Source organism: Chanos chanos, chromosome 8, assembly GCF_902362185.1.
Source record: "Chanos chanos chromosome 8, fChaCha1.1, whole genome shotgun sequence".
In the NCBI taxonomy this organism is placed as follows: Eukaryota; Metazoa; Chordata; class Actinopteri; order Gonorynchiformes; family Chanidae; genus Chanos; species Chanos chanos.
In genome coordinates this window covers 29,650,226-29,667,586 of record NC_044502.1, presented here as the reverse complement: position 1 = coordinate 29,667,586, position 17,361 = coordinate 29,650,226, and the positions used below count along the sequence as shown (strand labels likewise).

The 17,361-nt window shown below is 44.5% G+C and overlaps 2 protein-coding genes across 6 annotated transcripts in view; both read right to left on the bottom strand.

Annotated features, from left to right (window-relative positions):
- Positions 1 to 3,453: 3,453 nt before the first annotated feature.
- Positions 3,454 to 6,551, bottom strand: eif4ebp3 (eukaryotic translation initiation factor 4E binding protein 3). 2 transcript variants are annotated; one of them, XM_030782119.1, is made up of 3 exons: positions 6,315 to 6,551; positions 4,815 to 4,979; positions 3,454 to 4,004 (listed from the first exon to the last, which is right to left on the bottom strand). In XM_030782119.1, the coding sequence occupies exons 1-3, from the start codon at positions 6,445 to 6,447 to the stop codon at positions 3,970 to 3,972; spliced, it is 333 nt and encodes a 110-aa protein (XP_030637979.1). In that variant the 5' UTR covers positions 6,448 to 6,551; the 3' UTR covers positions 3,454 to 3,969. The 2 variants fall into 2 exon arrangements, with proteins under 2 accessions (XP_030637979.1, XP_030637980.1); XM_030782120.1 differs by having other exon boundaries at positions 3,454 to 4,001.
- Positions 6,552 to 7,410: 859 nt separating this feature from the next.
- ankhd1 (ankyrin repeat and KH domain containing 1) overlaps positions 7,411 to 17,361 on the bottom strand; it is a 32,172-nt gene continuing 22,221 nt past the window's right edge. For all 4 annotated transcript variants that reach the window (XM_030781015.1, XM_030781016.1, XM_030781017.1 and 1 more), the window contains 17 exons: positions 17,122 to 17,267; positions 16,824 to 16,966; positions 14,983 to 15,196; positions 13,987 to 14,162; positions 13,718 to 13,880; positions 13,417 to 13,512; positions 13,153 to 13,269; positions 12,862 to 13,027; positions 12,165 to 12,666; positions 11,855 to 12,010; positions 11,579 to 11,728; positions 9,808 to 11,486; positions 9,275 to 9,448; positions 8,786 to 9,040; positions 8,376 to 8,551; positions 8,114 to 8,278; positions 7,411 to 8,012 (listed from right to left, as the gene is read on the bottom strand). In XM_030781015.1, the coding sequence (XP_030636875.1) occupies positions 7,953 to 8,012; positions 8,114 to 8,278; positions 8,376 to 8,551; positions 8,786 to 9,040; positions 9,275 to 9,448; positions 9,808 to 11,486; positions 11,579 to 11,728; positions 11,855 to 12,010; positions 12,165 to 12,666; positions 12,862 to 13,027; positions 13,153 to 13,269; positions 13,417 to 13,512; positions 13,718 to 13,880; positions 13,987 to 14,162; positions 14,983 to 15,196; positions 16,824 to 16,966; positions 17,122 to 17,267 (4,538 nt within the window). In that variant the 3' untranslated portion in view covers positions 7,411 to 7,952. The remainder of the gene's footprint in view (positions 8,013 to 8,113; positions 8,279 to 8,375; positions 8,552 to 8,785; positions 9,041 to 9,274; positions 9,449 to 9,807; positions 11,487 to 11,578; positions 11,729 to 11,854; positions 12,011 to 12,164; positions 12,667 to 12,861; positions 13,028 to 13,152; positions 13,270 to 13,416; positions 13,513 to 13,717; positions 13,881 to 13,986; positions 14,163 to 14,982; positions 15,197 to 16,823; positions 16,967 to 17,121; positions 17,268 to 17,361) is intronic.

Genomic DNA, 17,361 nt, shown 5'->3' with positions numbered 1-17,361 from the left:
ATAATTGGTTCAAGCAATACATGCAGTTCTGTAGATCAATATCCTTACTTTCTACAGCAAACCTTTCCAGTTTCCTCTCCTCTGTATTTCCTTCCCTGCCTCACCCCTCCTGTGATATACTGCATTATATTTTTTAATCTTTAATTTTTCTTTAATCTTTGCGAATAAATACATTATTGCAATTATTGTTGTTGAGCTCACATGTCAAGTAACAGTTCCGCTATTACATATCATGCACACACTAAACACAACAAACTACGCCCATACAACAGAGACTACGCAAGTTTTATTTATGCATTTATTTATTTTATTTCTTCAGTTTGTTCACCATCCATTAATATTATATATTGGTACTACTTTTCATGCAGTATCTACTCCTGTTGTTACTTATTGCACAATTTCATGCAGTATATACCTGCTACAATTGATACTTGTACAAACAGAAGAAATGGAAAGACTGCTGACCTGGCTACTTGTATTTGCCTGTTAACTTTACTGTTTATTCAGTTGCTTCTGTTTGTTTTTACATTTGTGGTGTGGCTATGTATATACACACATATAGCCATAAAAGCAGACTGTCAGGCATATGAATTTTGACCACGAACGCCCTCAATCAACCCAAAGTAGCGAGCGCGTCCCCACTAGATGGCAGTATTCACATTTTTATTTTCATTTACTTCTTAAATAACATTAGGGTAGTAGGACAACTGTAAATTTCTATGCAGAAAAAAGGATCCAATTTAGATAGTAGGGAAAGTGTATTCATGCAGATAACGCACACTTTTTCATTTCTATTGCTTTTACTAACACACGAATTACTTTTGTAACATAAAACCGTTTTGTATGTCATAATGAAGGAGACGGCCTTCTTCATACATGTATCAGTTATTAATGTATATCATTGACATTAGTGATACCACTTCTGAGGTGGGTAAAATGTGTGGGGGTCGCAGCCAGTTGCGTGTCGCTATTTTCGTGGTTGTCATCTCCTCTGCGCTGGTGAAATGTGATCACAGCAGGGGCGGTGAGAGGGCTGGGACTACAGGGTGCTGTGACATTCTCTCATGTGACATACAGGCATACTTATTGCTGTTTTAGGTAGAACCAAGGACAGGATAGAAATAGAGTTAATCTGCTTGTACACTCACAGATATAAACAGGAACGCTACTTTTACAGGTAATGTATTAAAAAGGCTAAAGACCTGCATCTGAACAACGACGTGATACCTTGCATACGGTTTTCGCATGAGTGCACCAATGCGGCTACAATAGCCTATTTCACCTTGCAACGATTTCGACTGAAAAATAAAACACAGTAGGCTATACTGCATGCGGCTGCATACCCTCTGCATATTATAATAACAGAATATCTCATCATTCTTGCATTTTTGGTAAAACTAAATCTGATTATCATAAATGAATTAAGCTTAGGTAGGCGGGGGAAAATATTAGCAGATTTTTTTAAATTACAGAACGAGAAACTTACAGCAAAAGACACCCATATCAACGAACACAAAAGAGTATTTGTTAATAAAAACGTTCAAGGGCTTTGGGCAGGTATTATTTTCTACGCAGAATCATACTGAAATGGAAATTTATAGGAACAACAACAACGTCAAAATAAGTAAACAATTCTTAACGATTCACATCAACAGTGTGACTATATTTCAATGCAAAAATAATCCAAAAATATGTCCAAAACTGTTTAGAATGAAAAAAATTAAAAAAAAAAAAATGTTTTCAACTTTTCCTGACTCTTTTGCACAATGGGAGGGAAAATCAAAAGGTTTTATCTGAATTGGCATGACGCGATGATTGTTTACACAGCCGGAAAGTTTCTTACTCAGAAACGACCAAGGGAGTAACTCAAGGCTGGAGTCGGCCAAGCTTCTGATAAAACAGTGACAAACACAACAGGTGCCCCTCACCAGATGCCTAAACACTATCACGAGGCCTACGCCCCGTGCTCTTTGTCGGTTGATATATGTATCTCCTGCTTTGACATAGTAAGCGACACCACAACTACGGCCAAACAATTCTGGGTCGAGGTAACATGAATACATGCTATACGACCGCTATTTTGATACAACCGTTACCAAACATTCATAAAGAGTTTGTAGTTTAACTTATTGAAGAAAAAATATAAGGGATATTTGTCGCAACAAAGCCACAACTCCGAGATTTTTGTGTACATTTTCATCTCTTCTTCAAATATTCGGGATACAGTTCAGTTTAGACGGTTATCTGGTCAGTAAAGAATTACAGACTTTACACCGGGGTAGGTACAGATCAGGTCCAGACACACCACATTACTCTGAGGCAAATAACCAGAGCAGAAGGTAGGCCAATATTAATGGGGCTTTTGAAACTTAAGTTGAATCCCTCTCTTGGGAATGAAGATTACTGATAACATGCTTTACTGAAATTATAATAGATTTGCTTATTCACTGTTAAGATGAACTAAGTTTATGTCCGATAAAGGCCACAAGATGTGTTCTAAAGCACAGACTGAGATGTGCATTGGAAAATCACAGCATGCCCCGGTGACATTTGGTTTTTCCCAGTATCCCGTGAGCTCTCTTCCTAGAACTGGACTGGATTTTTGTTTGCATGGCCAGTGGTTCCCTCACAACACCACCCTCTCCCTCCCCTCTCCTTTCATTGCATTGAATATGCCTATTTTGTACTCTCCGAGAGGGTCCCAGATAAGGGGGAGGGACTACAGCGAGAATCCTTCACCAATCCAAACGCACCATGTCGTGCAGAGAGGGAAAAACTGAAAAACATGCCTGAATAGAGGAGTGTATTACTGAACATTTGTTTTAGGGTACAAAATGTGCACTTCAACGTGACACATGGTGCCTCCTTTCACATATTACTCTGATGCAGTGCTACGTGCTGTATCAATGCCATATTTGAAATCAGGCTTAACAAATAAGGAAACAAGGCTGTCTGCAGAAACTGCAGAAACAACATGTGACTTCCTCGTGAACTGTACGCATCCAAACACTAGATTACATCATGACAGTGATTAAAGCATTGCTGGACTAGACTGTTGGTTTAACAATGTGTTTATCACAGGCTTCACTGGTATAATGTTACTACTGCAGAACCTAATTACATGAAAGTGCAGTCTGTATTTTAACTCAACCATTTTTATAAACTGTTTCTGTATAGGTTTTCAGGCTCTTGTGGTATGTTGTAAATAGAGAACATTGTTGATATAGCCCAAATTCAGAGTTGTTCCCTGTGGACTCTGAAAGGCATGTTGGTGACAGATCTCTGAATCCAAATAAATTAAAAAACTGAAATTATATGCAAGCTTTAATTTCACTGTTCACGGTATAATTTCAAATACACCATCATTTTGCTGTCAAGGTTATATCCAAAATTTATTTCCATGAGACGTATCATTGAGTTTTGATCACAGACACAGGGAGTTAAAGACAGACAGATAATCTGTTGTCTTTTTATTCAAAATGTCTCGTGCCCTGCGGCTAAACAGTAGAGTGTACAAAATGCAGCTTTTGTATGTAAATTGTTCAGAACAACAACTCGAGAGATTAACATTTGTCCCAACTCGTCCTCTCTAAACGTGAGACCCATACAAAACAAAAAGGTTGTCTTGGAACCAACCATACTCATATAAATGTAAAGAAACATACATTTATCAAAATGATCTAGAAAAGCAATGGTAGAAGGTACAAAATTACTGCAGCTTTCCTGACCTCAGGTTAACCAAGGTTCTGAACTAGCTGGGTTTTTTTGGTGTTGTTTTTCCAAAAATATTCCACAAATCTTATGCCTTCCCCTCACCTCAGATCAGCCATCCATGGACATTTTGTCATTTGTCAAATAATAGTAAAAAAAAGACAAGGAAGGAACCAACGGCAGGTGTTTGTTCCTCTAGTATGAAGAGCCTGGAGAACAGACTTAACACATTCTTTCCACAGGAGTCTCAGAGGTGGTTCAGATGTCCATCTCAAACTGGTTGTCATCAGCTGCTGAAACAGAAAGAGAAAGAGAGAGAGAGAGAGAGAGAGCATAAGTGAGTGAGTGAGTCAGAGAAGGGGGTGAGAGAGTTCAAGGACCAGCGCATGTGAGACTATGTCAATCTTTGCATGTGCGCCTCATACGCAGAATTCCCCTGCATTTCAAAGGATTTGCAATGAAACCAGTATCAGATGCATTTTTGTTTGCTTTTCTCACACATTAACAAACTATGTGGCCTTGAATTGTGGCCTTGCTCCTCATACACAACCAAAACAAAAATACATAGGTGCTGATATTTTTTTTTTTTATAATCTGACAGACCAGTATCACAGCTGACTCACAAAATACATACCACGAGACGGGCGAGCATTCACATGAAGTTTTCAGCCAAATACTGCAACAATGTCAGAGCTGAGACTAAATTCTTATCTGTTAAAGACAGTCTTGTTTATCGATAAAGGCTGGGTAAAAACAGGTTTCATGAGGGAAATGAAGGAAATGTCACCTGTTTGTCTCATTTGCTGAAGTCCCATTCCACTAGATCAATATGTCTAACATATATAAAAGTTGCAAAAACAAACAGCAAGCAAAAACCTGTTCCTCTAGTTTTTGCTCAAGGCTCCCACTTCCTCATGAACCACAAAGGTACACGTGCACGTGGACTTATACATGCACAGCACGTTTGAGAGCCATAAGTTAGGAGAGTCATACAACAAAGAGCAAGAGAGCGAGAGACAGACAGACAGACAGAACGGGGGGGGGGGGGGGGGGGGGGGGGGGGGGGGGCTATGGGTTGGGGTTGTTGGGGAGGTCTGGCTCACCTGCGGGGTCCTTGTTGCTCTCCTCCTGTTCCTCAAGTTTGGTCATGGGTTGTGTAGAGGACACAGTGACACCTGGAATCTGGGGGAGACAGCAAGGAGGGGTGCGTGCGATGGGAGAATTCCGACACTCGAGGAGGAACTTCCTGTCATAGATTATCCGGGTTCCTGTGGGACAAATGCTAAATTACATTAAAAACTCCTAACAAAATACAAATAACCTTTAAGCAGTGCCAGATGTTTCACGAGACAAGTTAGCCAAATAAATTAAACAAACATCCGGGGAAAAGTCAGGATTGTCCAGTAAGAGCGATTCCACTCTTTTTCTCAAACTAGGCAGTACTGATATCTCACAAAATGTTTACACAAGTTTCCCGATTAATTGAGAAATGTCGCTCTTTGAAACTCTTGTATCATTAACCAAGGACAAGGCATGTACTAACACAATCCAGTGAGCATGCTCAATTTTACCCCCCCTCCTTTTTTTTTCTTTTTAACTTAAGTCTTTACATTCCCGGACAGCACATGTATTTTTCAGAGAACTGAAAAACATGTTATGCAACTCAGCTGTAAGACTCTGATGTACTGCGCCAGCGCTGGAGGGGGTAAGGGGGTAAAGGAGGAGGGTAAGATTGGAGTGCTTAAGGACTTTAGGTTGAAACCCCCCAAAAAACCTCCAGTTACAGAGTAATTTACTCTTCCTTATCCATAAACCTTGTGCCACTTTGACCTCACGGTATACTATAAAAGTAGGAATTCCCAGTTAGTTGGACATCATTCAAGACCACATCACAGATAACAGCCAGAAACACTGCTGGAGGGGAGGACAGTCTTGAATTTTGGTTTAATGTTATCCGGTTGACCGGGAAATCCTGCTTTACAGTACACCCTTCAGGAAAACGATGAAATCATTCTGAGAGAAATTTACTGGTAATGGTCCTAACGTATTCTCTGTGCGTATTATGGAAAACTTTGCAGCCAAATGATGTCTCTGTTCTGAGACAGTCCTTTGTTTACATGTTCCAGCAACACCAGTCGGTGTTTATTTCCCCTCGCTATCCTCCAACAACTTGGGTAAATATATGTGTTGCTATTCCAGATATGTGGTTCCATATGACGGTATTCTAATCCGTCTCCCCAGACGCTGGCCCACGTCTCAGCCTAAAGCCATAAAGAGTATTTACCAGTCTTAAATGACCACTCAAACATTCAACTGCACATGGTGCGGAGCGTCAAAGGGTAAAAGCTGGGTTTGCATTATGGGTCGTGTAGCAACGGAGATAAATATTTTGCACCACCAGCAGATAACTTTTCGTCCATTCTACCGATATCCTATTTTAAGCAAAGGATGCTTCTACATACACTGTTTGCAATTTCCTCAACTTCAGTTTTGCACGTATAACTCGACGCGTGTACACTGGCATGGCTCAGGACTGCCCAATAAGGAAAATCTAACACAAAAGGGAATGTTTGAGGACGTATATTGGAAAGGACATAACTTACCTCCAGGGGTAGTGGAGAAAAGAGTGCCTCCAGGAGTCTGACTATAGCAGTCGGGTATCTGAGACCAGTTCTTTGAATGCACTGACCGTCTTGGAATTGGGCAGCTCGCGCTTGCTTCGCAGTTCGTCGACATTTCAGTTTTTGAGGTACTCACGACTTGAAGATCGAATAACCGAACAAGTCAAGTTGACCGAGTCTACCAAAAACTACTTGCAGAGTGCAATACTGCAAAATATTGCTTTTCACTGTGTTACAGTAGCTTTTCACGTGACAGTAAATTGACAGTTACTGGTCAACGGATATTCGTTTATCAGCACGTACCAACACTCCTATCTGAGTTTAGTTGCAGAACAGCATGAACACAGCGACACGTGCGTTGTTATGAAGAACCAGCCAGAAAAAGGCGGAGCTTCGTGACGGTGACGTCACGACCACAGCCGTTCTGTGATTGAGACCAGAGAAAGACGTGTAACCACAAGCGTACTTGCCCACTTCATCTTATTACCAAACAGCGGTACAACAGCGCCATATGTTTTCAGTGATATTTTAGACATGATGTGAACGACTACTTATTTAAAGCCATCTGTTAATATGTACTCATGTCATAAATCACGATAAAATATTACTCTTCAAAATGATTAATTTTAACAAAATGAGCGACAATTAATAGTTTTTCATCTCTTGATTCCTTTTCACATCCAAAACCTAAATACAGTGTCGGTAATTCCTTCACGTCGCACTTTCTGCTTTATTATTTTGAGCATTACATTTCAGGCATTCTGTTCCTAGTCTGAGAGGCGGGTTGCCTGGACAACCCCTGTTCTGTAACAGCAGTACTAAGTTTGCTGCAGGTTTATAAACAACTCATGGGGCGTCCATGACAGCTGGTTAGAACAGTCATGTGTCTACATAAGAGAAGGGAGAAAAGGTAACCTTTCCACCATACACATTTCAGTTACAATAACCTGCAACATGTTGTACAAGCACCTCCATATGTTTTGCTGTATTAACATTTGGTGGAACAACAGCGGGCAAAATGTGTTTTGCTTGTGAACAATGCTCTTAGTTCTCACAAGAACTTCCACACATCCAGAGATACATTTTTAACTTTTTATTGAATATTAAGGTAAATATTTCACATTAATACAGGCTACATAAAGTAGAGCCACTATACGACATGAAATTTACTCTCATTTCAACCCTTTTTCAGTATGTAAACAATTATACATGTATTTACCACTCTAAAAGGTCTGATTTCTCTCTTTAATGTAATCAACTAGTTCTTGGCCGTGTATAAATAGCGCACAGTCCTATAGAGCCCTGCTGACCAAGAACACTTAATGGGGCTTTAATGTCAAAATGGCTATACTACTCAGAATGTATCCTGTTGAACAGGCAATCCATTTGTTCATAGACAGTGGTAAACACGCTTAAGCCCACACTGGATTCTTCTTTTGAGTTAGGCACATCAAAGGTGTCCGACTTTCAAATTTCATAACCTTTTTTTTTTTGAAGTTTCTTTTTAGGGGACACAACTAGGTTAACATCTTTGTAATCAGGTAATTATCTTGTTCTTTTCTTTTTTTTTTAAATGTGTTTCTTGTTACTGGTCCTATGGCTCGATCGCTATGTTTGTGTTTAGTTGACATGATTCAGGTGCACGTTTCCCACATGCGGGGCCCAAGTCCCTGGCCATACCTGAAACGGAAAACAAAACTGCTGAAACCTCACACAAAAACACACATGTATGTTACAAAAACCCCCAGAAAAAGATTTTTTTTAAAAACCAGAACTGTTACCTGCTGTGGGTCTGAGTTCTCGGCCGAGTTGGGGACGACTTTTAGGATGGGGTTCCAGGCAGGGTCTGTTGTGTGAATTCCGTTGTACATGGGAGCTCCAGGACCCTCTGCCATTGGAGGGTGAGGAGGAATCATTGTCCCACCGTACATCGACATGGGCAGACCCTACACAAAACAACAAAAAATACACAAGAGTCAGACAGACCTTTGCTTTTAGGAATAAGTCAGTAGTGGTGTCTAGTGGAGGCCTGAGGACTCAAACCTTTGGGAAATCCATGAAGTTGGTGGGCACGGGCTGGTGGAAGGTGTTGGATGGGGCCACAATGCCAGTATCATCACGCTCCATGGCTTGGTGCTGGGAAAATGCAGACTGTTCCTGAAGCTGCTGGTGCATCATGTGTCCACCCATTAATGGCTGAGACCAGCCTGACATCGCTTCTGTGGACACATACAAACACACACACACACATACACACACACACGAATGCAAACACACAGACACACACACACACTGAATATTTTTCACAGATATGTCTGCATACAGGTTTGCATCATCAATGTCCAAAAACTGTCCCAAATGCGCCAAACTTAAATTTGTAATTATTACACCAAGGACTGTTTTGAATGGTTCATCGACTGTTTTTTTTTTTTTTTTTCCTTTAGTCCACTAACCGGAGGCACTGCCAACACCGAAAGACCAGATACCACCCTGTCCAACAGGTGGGGTGTAGCTGGTAGGTAGCATGGTGTGGTTAACGGAACCTGTCTGGCGGATACGGGCCAGGCGCTCGGTGCCGATGGGTGGCGGAACTTTGCGGTCCTGCTGGCTAGAGCTGCTGGGCTTGGCCTGGATCAGTGCCGGGGTAACAGTGGATGTGCAGAGAGGAGAGGAGGCCCCGGATGACACAGAGGGCACCGGAGACTCGCCTACAGGAGACAGCCACAGGCACAGAGCGCACACACAGAGGGTCACTGATTCGCATCTGCGCTGTTAGTTAACTCGCATCAAAAAATGACATTGCTTCATGGCACTAGTTAATCAAGTAATAAACAGATGGATCAGAAAAGATGAAGTGAAAACAGACTGTAACATGTTGTTGAGATGGAGCAGGAGGTGATTTGCTGTGAAGAAACGGGGTGTTTATTGGCGTATTCTCTTACAGGATGTGGAGGCGCTCCAAGGGTGAGGGGAGAAGTGCTGGCGGCTGAAGGAGGGCGTGCCCACAGGGTTCGGGCCTTGCAGGAACACTGGACTTCCAGAGATACTCGGGGCAAAGCTGGTGAGTGCCGTGGATGAAGAGATGGAATTTCCCGTGGAGTCCATTGGATGCATTCCTGAAGCAAGAATAAGATGGTCACTCACATGTGCACATACATTACAGCTTCTGCTGACACTCCAACTCAAAGAAGGTGCAATGAATCTTATATAACAGAGCCACTGACACTGTGCAAAACCTGCAAAAGCCTTGAAGAAAGTCTAACCACTATTATACATAATCATTATTTGTATACAACAGCATCTCTTCATATTTTGTAGAAAACTGTAAAGCATGCTTACATGGTAGGTGTCTAGGTAGTTACATGTATTATCATGTATGTCCACTCTGCAAGGTTAGCTGTCAGGAAGAGTGGTTATATAGTTTCTGTACTGTGTGTTAGCATGAGGCAGCACAAAGCTATTCATCTCTGCTCACCAATGGGGCTGGACACCATCCTCTGGGAGGGGCAGCGATATCCTGGAGCCTTTGAACCATCTGGAGGGGGCAAGATGCTCTCCACTTGCCCAATTCCCCCCATGTAGGCTGGTGGGGCACTATAGGACTGCTCAGGTGGGGTTCGTGTAGGCAAATGACATGCTCCCCAGACCTGGCTGTTTCCTGACGGGTTGTCAAACATACTGGTAAAGGGGTTAAAGAGACCAGTGGGGCTGTAGCCAGGCTGCAGCTGAGCCTTGCCTCCGTGCAGGTGGACCTGGGAGCCGTTTATGATGCCCATGTTGGAAGACATCTGCAGAGATGATGAGGCCATGCCAGTAGCAGCCAAGCCAGACTGAGGCGGCTGCTGCTGTTGGAGCTGCGGCTGTTTAAGAGGCTCTTGGGAGGACGCTCCACCAGCTGGTGGCACAAAGACAGACTGCTGCAGCTCCTGCAGAGGAGCTCCTGGTGCCACGGGGTAGTAAGGGGCCGGGGGCTGCATGCGAGGGGAGACCCCGGGCCCGGGCATGGCATAGTGAGGTAAGGTGCTGCTGGTGTTGGTGAGGGCAGTGCTGGCGGTGGGCGCTGGGCGGGACACGGGCAGGCTGGAGCAGGTCTGAGTCACAGTGGAGCTGGGCTCCGTGGTGCCGGAGGGGAATGGCAGGGGCAGCTGCTGCCGGCTCTCGGACTGAGCGGGCAGTGACGGCTGAGCGGAAGGAGACGCCGGGAAGTGCAGGGGTGCGGCTGCGGGACTGGGGCCCTCTGACGTGGCGCTCATGGCAGATGTGGCCAAATCAGCAACGGGCTTCTCCTTAGCGGGCGTGACGTTAGCTGAAGACTCCAGTTTGCTGGAGGCGGGTTGTTGAGAGGGTGGAGCGATGGGAGCAGGTGGAGGAGGAGGCGTGGAAGGCGTAGTTGGAGGGTTAGAGCTCATGGGGGTAGGAGCAGCCTGTGCTGTGGGGACACTGCTGCTGGTGGCAGCGGTGGTAACAGCGGGCATGCTGCCTGATTTGGGCTCTGAGGAAAAGAGCTGCTTTCTGACCGATGAGGGTGTGGGCACACCCGTGGGCGCAGTGCTGGAGGGCGAGGCTGTGGAGGAGGGGGCGGTGGTGGTGCTGGTGGTTGGGGTCGGATGCTCTGGGTGGGTGGCTGAAGCATTGGTTGGCCGGGACACAGCAGCACTCCCACTGTGCTTGGGGGAGCTGTTGGCGCTGCTGGGACTCACGGGCCGTACGGGGAAAGGACCCCACGTGTTGGGCGAGGGCGAGAAAGTGCCACCAAACTGAGCCATGGGCAGACGAGGGTGCCTGATCTGGTGCATGGTCTGGGCGGCCAGCAGAGCTAACTGAGGGTGAGCGAAACCCAAGGGCAGTGAGACGAACGGAGGCCGGACACCTGGCGCCATGTTCTTGCCCAGTTTGCCCGCCTGCTGAGCTGTGGAGGAGGAGGAGGCCTGGAAGGAGACGCTGGAGGAGGGAACGACGGAGGGCAGGCCCTTGGAGCCCGCGGCGGTGGTGCTGGTCGCCCCAGTGGAGGTGGTGTAGGTGGAGCCGATTTTGGTGTTGGTGCCGGGTGGGCGGATGTGGTTGCGAGGGATCAGGTCCTCTAGCTCTTTGGCAGGGTCCTGGATCAAAGCATTAATCAACTGTACCGCGTGGCGCGTTGACTCAGTACCCCCTCTGCAAACAGATTGAGAGCGTGTTACAAACCATCCATCATTAATTTGTGTGAAGTAAAATACAAAGAGCTAAGCCAATAAACAGAAGTGTACCTGATTGTGATCATCCTTTCCCCGTTTTTATCCTTCTGTTTGTCAACGTCGATGTGGGCTCCTGTCACGTCTTGAATGGCTGTGATATTGCAGCCACCTCTACCCATAATCCGGGACACCACAGATGCAGGGACTGAAAGTTTCTTGGACCTAAGTCAGCAAATAGTACAAGTCATGACTCATTTTCCACAAGTTTTTTTTTTTTTTTTTTTACCCACCTACAGCATCTCTACCAATAAAAGTACCACACCCCAAAAGACTCATAAGGCTACTTACCTCCGCACCACTTCTTTCCAGCCTTCCTCTCTCTTCTGACCTCTCTTAGGGCTGGTGAGGTTCATCTTACTGTTGGGTGAGGTGACAGGCAGTGAAATGGTCTTGAACGAAGAGGGTAGGGAACTGGGGGTCAAGTCGCCAGAGCTGTCGTGAGCTCTAAAGAGGGAGTGAACATAAAGAGAAGGCTTTTGATGTCACGCCCACAAGGCAATTTCCACTGTGATAAATGAATGCAAGTTCATCAACACATGGCTAAATTGTCAAAAGTGCTAACACGCTTTAAATGAATATGACAACGTAAAAGTCTCACTTCTGCTGAGGTTTGGAAATGGACACTGTGACCTTCTCCTCCCTGGAGCACTGCAGCGTAGGGCCCTGTCTTTTCTCAGTGGCAGGCTGGGTGTGACCCGCGTCTGGCCTGCTGGCCGAAGAGGAGGAGGATGAAGAGGAAGAGGAAGGTAGGTCGACTGGTTCCTGGCTTTTGCTGCCACTGCTGCTCTCGCTGTTGCAGTCAGCGCTGTCCAGATTGTCCGAATCACTGTTTCCACTTGGTGCTCCGCCGCCCCGCGGCTCACCGTGGATCTTGTTTTTATCGGCTTTCTGCTGTGCCAGCGCCACCTGCGGGTCCTGTAGGATGATGGGTTCGCTCGGGGAGTCCTTTGTCTTGTTCTTTTTGTTCTTACGGTTGGTACTGGGCGTGGTGGCCACGTTAGCTCTTTTCTTGCCAGGAAAGGAGAAGGTGGTGGAATTGGCAGAGATGCCGATGGTGGTGGTAGTAGTGGCACTCGGAGGTTCAATGGGGACCTCCACCTCTGAAAGGATAAAGAGAGAAAAGAACATACACAAACTGTGATGAATGGGATAGTATTACCTGTTGATATAGGTTTCTTAAGTCTTAGACTATTATAGCTGATAAAGCATTATTTTGTTAAACATAACCAAATGACTTGGAGCAGATCCAGAGATGGTGTGTGTAGTAACAGAGCGCTCAGCCCTTTATTAAGTACCTTCAGCAGAATCTTTCTCTTGGTCAAGCATCTCAGAAGACACTTCTTTGACTTTTGCCTCTTCCTCCTCCAGCTTCCTCTTCTGCTCCTCTTTCTTCTTCTTGCGTTTCTCCTTGCGTTTCTCACGTTTCGCTGCCAGGGCCTGTTTCTTACTCTCCTCTCGGGACTAAGGACAAAGAGAGATGTATAAAAACTTGTTCATGGATTCAAGTCTACATAGGTAAGAACTGTGGCGTGAGAGGTAAAGAGGAAAGACAGAGGAGGGCGTCAGTTGAAAGAGACGATACATACCTTCTCCAGATCAAGCTCTTTGAGCAGGATACTGGCGTTCTTGTTGGCCTCAGCTGCCTGCTGGTCTTTGGCTTTGACAATGGTCTCCATGCACTGGTGACACTTTTTCAGCAGCTCCTAGGAATGCAGAGATCCCACAACATCAGTGTTATCTCCATCACAATCTATTCTACAGCCCAGTCTAACACACTGACCCCTTTCAACTCAGTAATACTGATGTACATTTTAGAGATTCCATGCTGAGTGCTTTACTTCACTTCATACCTTATCTGCGATCGTGGCGATGTATCTCATGCATTCGATGTCTGAGGGAAACTGGTTCACTTCCTTCACCAAGTATTGCACCACTTTCACATGGCCCTAGAACAGCCAAACAGCTCTCTGAGTGCAAATCCTTCACAAAGTTTCCAAACCATCAGACAATCATGATAATCTTGTTTTACTCTTATGTGCTTTAGTGCAACGATTAACCCAAGATGCAGATGTTTTTATGATTGTCTATGATTCAATCTTTACCTAACTGAGTGAACGAATAAGATTGGCTGGAGGGTAAGGTTCTTTGTACCTTGCGGAATGCAGCCATGAGTGGGGTGATCTTGCGGTTATCAGCTGCGTCCACGTCGGCTCCGGCCTGCACCAGAAGTTGTACGACGTCAAAGTGGCCTCCGTTAGCGGCCAGCCACAGAGGCGTGTTCCCCTTCTTATTACGCACGTCAATGTGAGCCCCTCTGCAGGATCACACACAGGAGAAAACCGCGTGCTTACTGTTAATGCCCTTTTTAAATGTGAAGCCTAAAGAATGATGAGCATTTATTAGAGGCCTGAATGACGGACCTGTTGATGAGCAGCTCACAGAACTTGTAGTGACCCTTGTCTGCAGCAATAGTGAGCGCAGTGTCTCTGGAGGAGGGGACGGGAGGGGCGTTGACATCTGCGCCTTTATCCAGCAGCACACGGCCGACCTCAGCATAACCACCAGATGCAGCCTCCATGAGAGGGGTGAGTCCAGTCTGAGGGGGGGGCGGAGACAGCGAGAGGGGGAGAGAGAGAGAGGGAGGGAGAAAAAGAGACATGTTCCTTGTTATTCAGGAGGCAGGATCTTAGTCTCTCTACCTCAAGGATATAACAGTTATCTCCACAATCTTTCAGAACAATCTCTATGGCCTAGCCTTTCAAAATACCACATCAAAAGGAGTAATAAACAGCAACAAGAAACCACATTTTCCAAACCAATTCTAAAGTTGTACGGAGCGCTTTATGCAACAGCCCAGTCAGCACAGACATAACATAAACAAGTTAATAAGAACAACATCTCACCGAATGCTATGACAGAGTACAGAGAGGATATTTTCCTTTACTTCATTAGTTTATGTGCTTTTTGGAGGTTTGGGTATTTTAATCTTGTTTCGTTTTATTTTTTTTCTTTGTTTGCTTCAAGGCTAGAAGTAGCACGACAAGGGGGGGGGGGGGGTCATTTGTGGACTTTAGGAAGTGACGCCGTCATATGTCAACACAACTAGTAATATGAAGAGGCAAGTGGCTGCAACTCATCCAAGCGAGTTTGACAGTTTCACAGTGTCTCTGGCTGAGACGCATATCTGATCACTGGTCATGACTGATACTGCCGTTGAAGACAGAACAGGATGTATTTACACTGTGTTCCATTTTCAAAAGTTTGTCCAGTGTCGCCGTAAAAGGTCAGGATGCAAAAAATAACAGGGCCTCAATTTGACCACACTGGGACCATATCTGCTCTGTCTGTTCTGTCTGGTGTTGTTTTCCTATAACTGTGTGTGTTATTTAGAGAGACGAGAGATGCTGGTTACAGACCTTGGCACGGTGCTCCACGTTAGCCTTGCGGTCCAGCAGCAGACTGACCACCTCGGCCCGGCCTTGGAAACAGGCAAGCGTCAACGCCGTGTTGCGGTTGGTCTCAATCTGGGCGTTGATGTCTGAGCCCATGTCCAGCAGCAGCTTGACCGCCGGCACATGCCCGTTCATAGCAGCCAGCATCAAAGGAGAGATGCCCAGTTTACTGCCAGTCCTGCAGGTCACAGAAGGAGAGAGACAGAGGTGAGTGAACACAAGATAAAATATAGTGTGTCCATTTGCACAATGTCTTTGTAGACAGCAACAAGACCTGGGCAATGACTGCTGGTTATGTGCGTCGTATTAGACTGGACAAAGGTGACTCCAAAGACTAGAAGGTATAGAAAGCTCTTTTTAGGACAAAAGTGCAGTAGCCCATTTATTATCCTCAAAGCCTAGATTATTTGAGCTGCGCATACTAGTCTGGGATTAGAGTTAAAATTTGGAATGTCTAGTAATTTCTTTGGAAGAAGGTTTGGGAAATAGTGGTCTATAGCTACATGAGCCGGCATAAGTGCAAGAGCTGCTACAGGTATCAGGGTTCATACACATTTTTACAAATATATTTCCATGAATTTTCCATGACTTTTCCATGCCTTTGAGGCAAATTTTCATGACCATACATTTCCTGAAACGTCTGTGTGTACATGAAAAATAAGAATAAAAATGCATGTCAAAATTTACCACAGTATATTTTAACTAAAATTAATGACAAGCTATGCGGTTTGAAGCCAGACATGATTAAATCGCCATTTTCCTGGCACTGTGCAAATTAACATTTTGTTAAAGTACAAGCTGCAACTCAGGTCGGAGTCTGTGATTAGGATGAGTGCTCGGTTGCAGTTTTAAGGATATTGCTACTGTAATACAAGAAATTTAGATGTTAAAGCGGCCTACTTTTATTATCATTTAACATTAACAATTTTGCTAGTAAACATATTTGCACTTTATGATTGTCAGTGACAGAGGCGTCATGTTGCTCTCCATTAAGGCGTCATGAATTCACGCATAAACAAGGAATAACATTCATTCGCAGTCCTCAGTCCTGGACGAAAAAAAAATGTCCAAAAATCCCTGGTTTGGAAGCATTTTAAGCTTTCTGATGATACAAAAAAAAGCAGAGTGCCAGATATGCAGGATAAAACTTGTGTACCGTCACTCAACAACAAACCTGGGAAACCATCTGAAAAGTGTTTTGCCAGGTTTGTTGTTGAATTTATTTCTGAATTCGTAAACTGGCTATCTGGCTAAGTAAGGTCTACAATATCGTTAGGTATGCCTAAGCTTAGTCTACTGCACAGATAATCACTGTATTATTTGTGAATAAAGGTGCATCCTCAGCTATAGCTGAAGGAATGCCAACCGTCGACACCACAAAGACAGCGAACACTGGATCATATTATGTAAATAATGTCTATTTAAGAGTGTAAAACTTAAAAAGAAAAAAGTGTGACTTGCGGTTTCTCATATTCATCATCTCTTCATTCATATTGAATTTAAAGTAGAGTATCCTGAAACAACAGGCCAAAACGATGACCTCATGTCACAGACATTCAAAGCTTCTTTCAAAAAAGCTTGGCTAAAATTCGACTGGCAAAGAGTGGCATCCAATACAGCCCTACTGAACCACATATACTCTATTAAACAGGTATCTGTGAAGCAAATTTCCATGACTTTTCCAAAACTTTCTGGGTTTATTTATTTTTCCAAAACTTATCCAGGCCTGGAAATTGCTATTTTCAAATTCCATGACTTTTCCAGGTTTTTCATGACCGTACGGACCCTGAGGTATGCTGTCTCACCTGGAGTTGATCTCCGCGCCAGCGTTCAGAAGGATTTTGATTATGTTGACATAGCCCCCTGACGCAGCCAAGCTGAGCGGGGTGTAGTCGGACACATTGCGATGCTCTTTGTTGGCCCCACGAAGCAGCAAAAGCTCCACCACCTGTAAGACAGAGGCCATGATTAAGTCTCACATACTACACACATACATACACATGAAAATACCCATAGATAGGTGGTTATTTGTTCACAACTGATCCAGCTCAAAATAGTCTTTCATAGACAGTGTAAAGAATGGCTTTTAAGAGATTATAGCACCTCTTGTCTTCCTCCAGAACAAGCCAGAGAAAGAGGTGTGTCTTTAGTCCTCTCAGACTGGGCTTCAATATCTCCTCCTTTATCCAGAAGGATCTCTACCACACCAACATGACCCGCAGTGGCAGCTAGGATCAGGGGAGTGAAACCTGTTTCACGGAAAGAGACAGAAACACAGTTATGATTGGTGCCCCGTTTGAATACAGTCTGAAGGGCAAAGAGCAAAACCCTAGTTGACAGAGT

What these genes read in the sequence shown, in the direction of transcription:
- eif4ebp3 (XM_030782119.1), bottom strand. Translation starts at nt 6,447, where the DNA reads ATGTCGACGAACTGCGAAGCAAGCGCGAGCTGCCCAATTCCAAGACGG. An exon ending in TTTCTCCACTACCCCTGGAG is followed by an intron (nt 4,980 to 6,314) that starts GTAAGTTATGTC and finishes TTTGTCCCACAG; the next exon opens with GAACCCGGATAATCTATGAC. An exon ending in GAGCAACAAGGACCCCGCAG is followed by an intron (nt 4,005 to 4,814) that starts GTGAGCCAGACC and finishes TTTCTGTTTCAG; the next exon opens with CAGCTGATGACAACCAGTTT.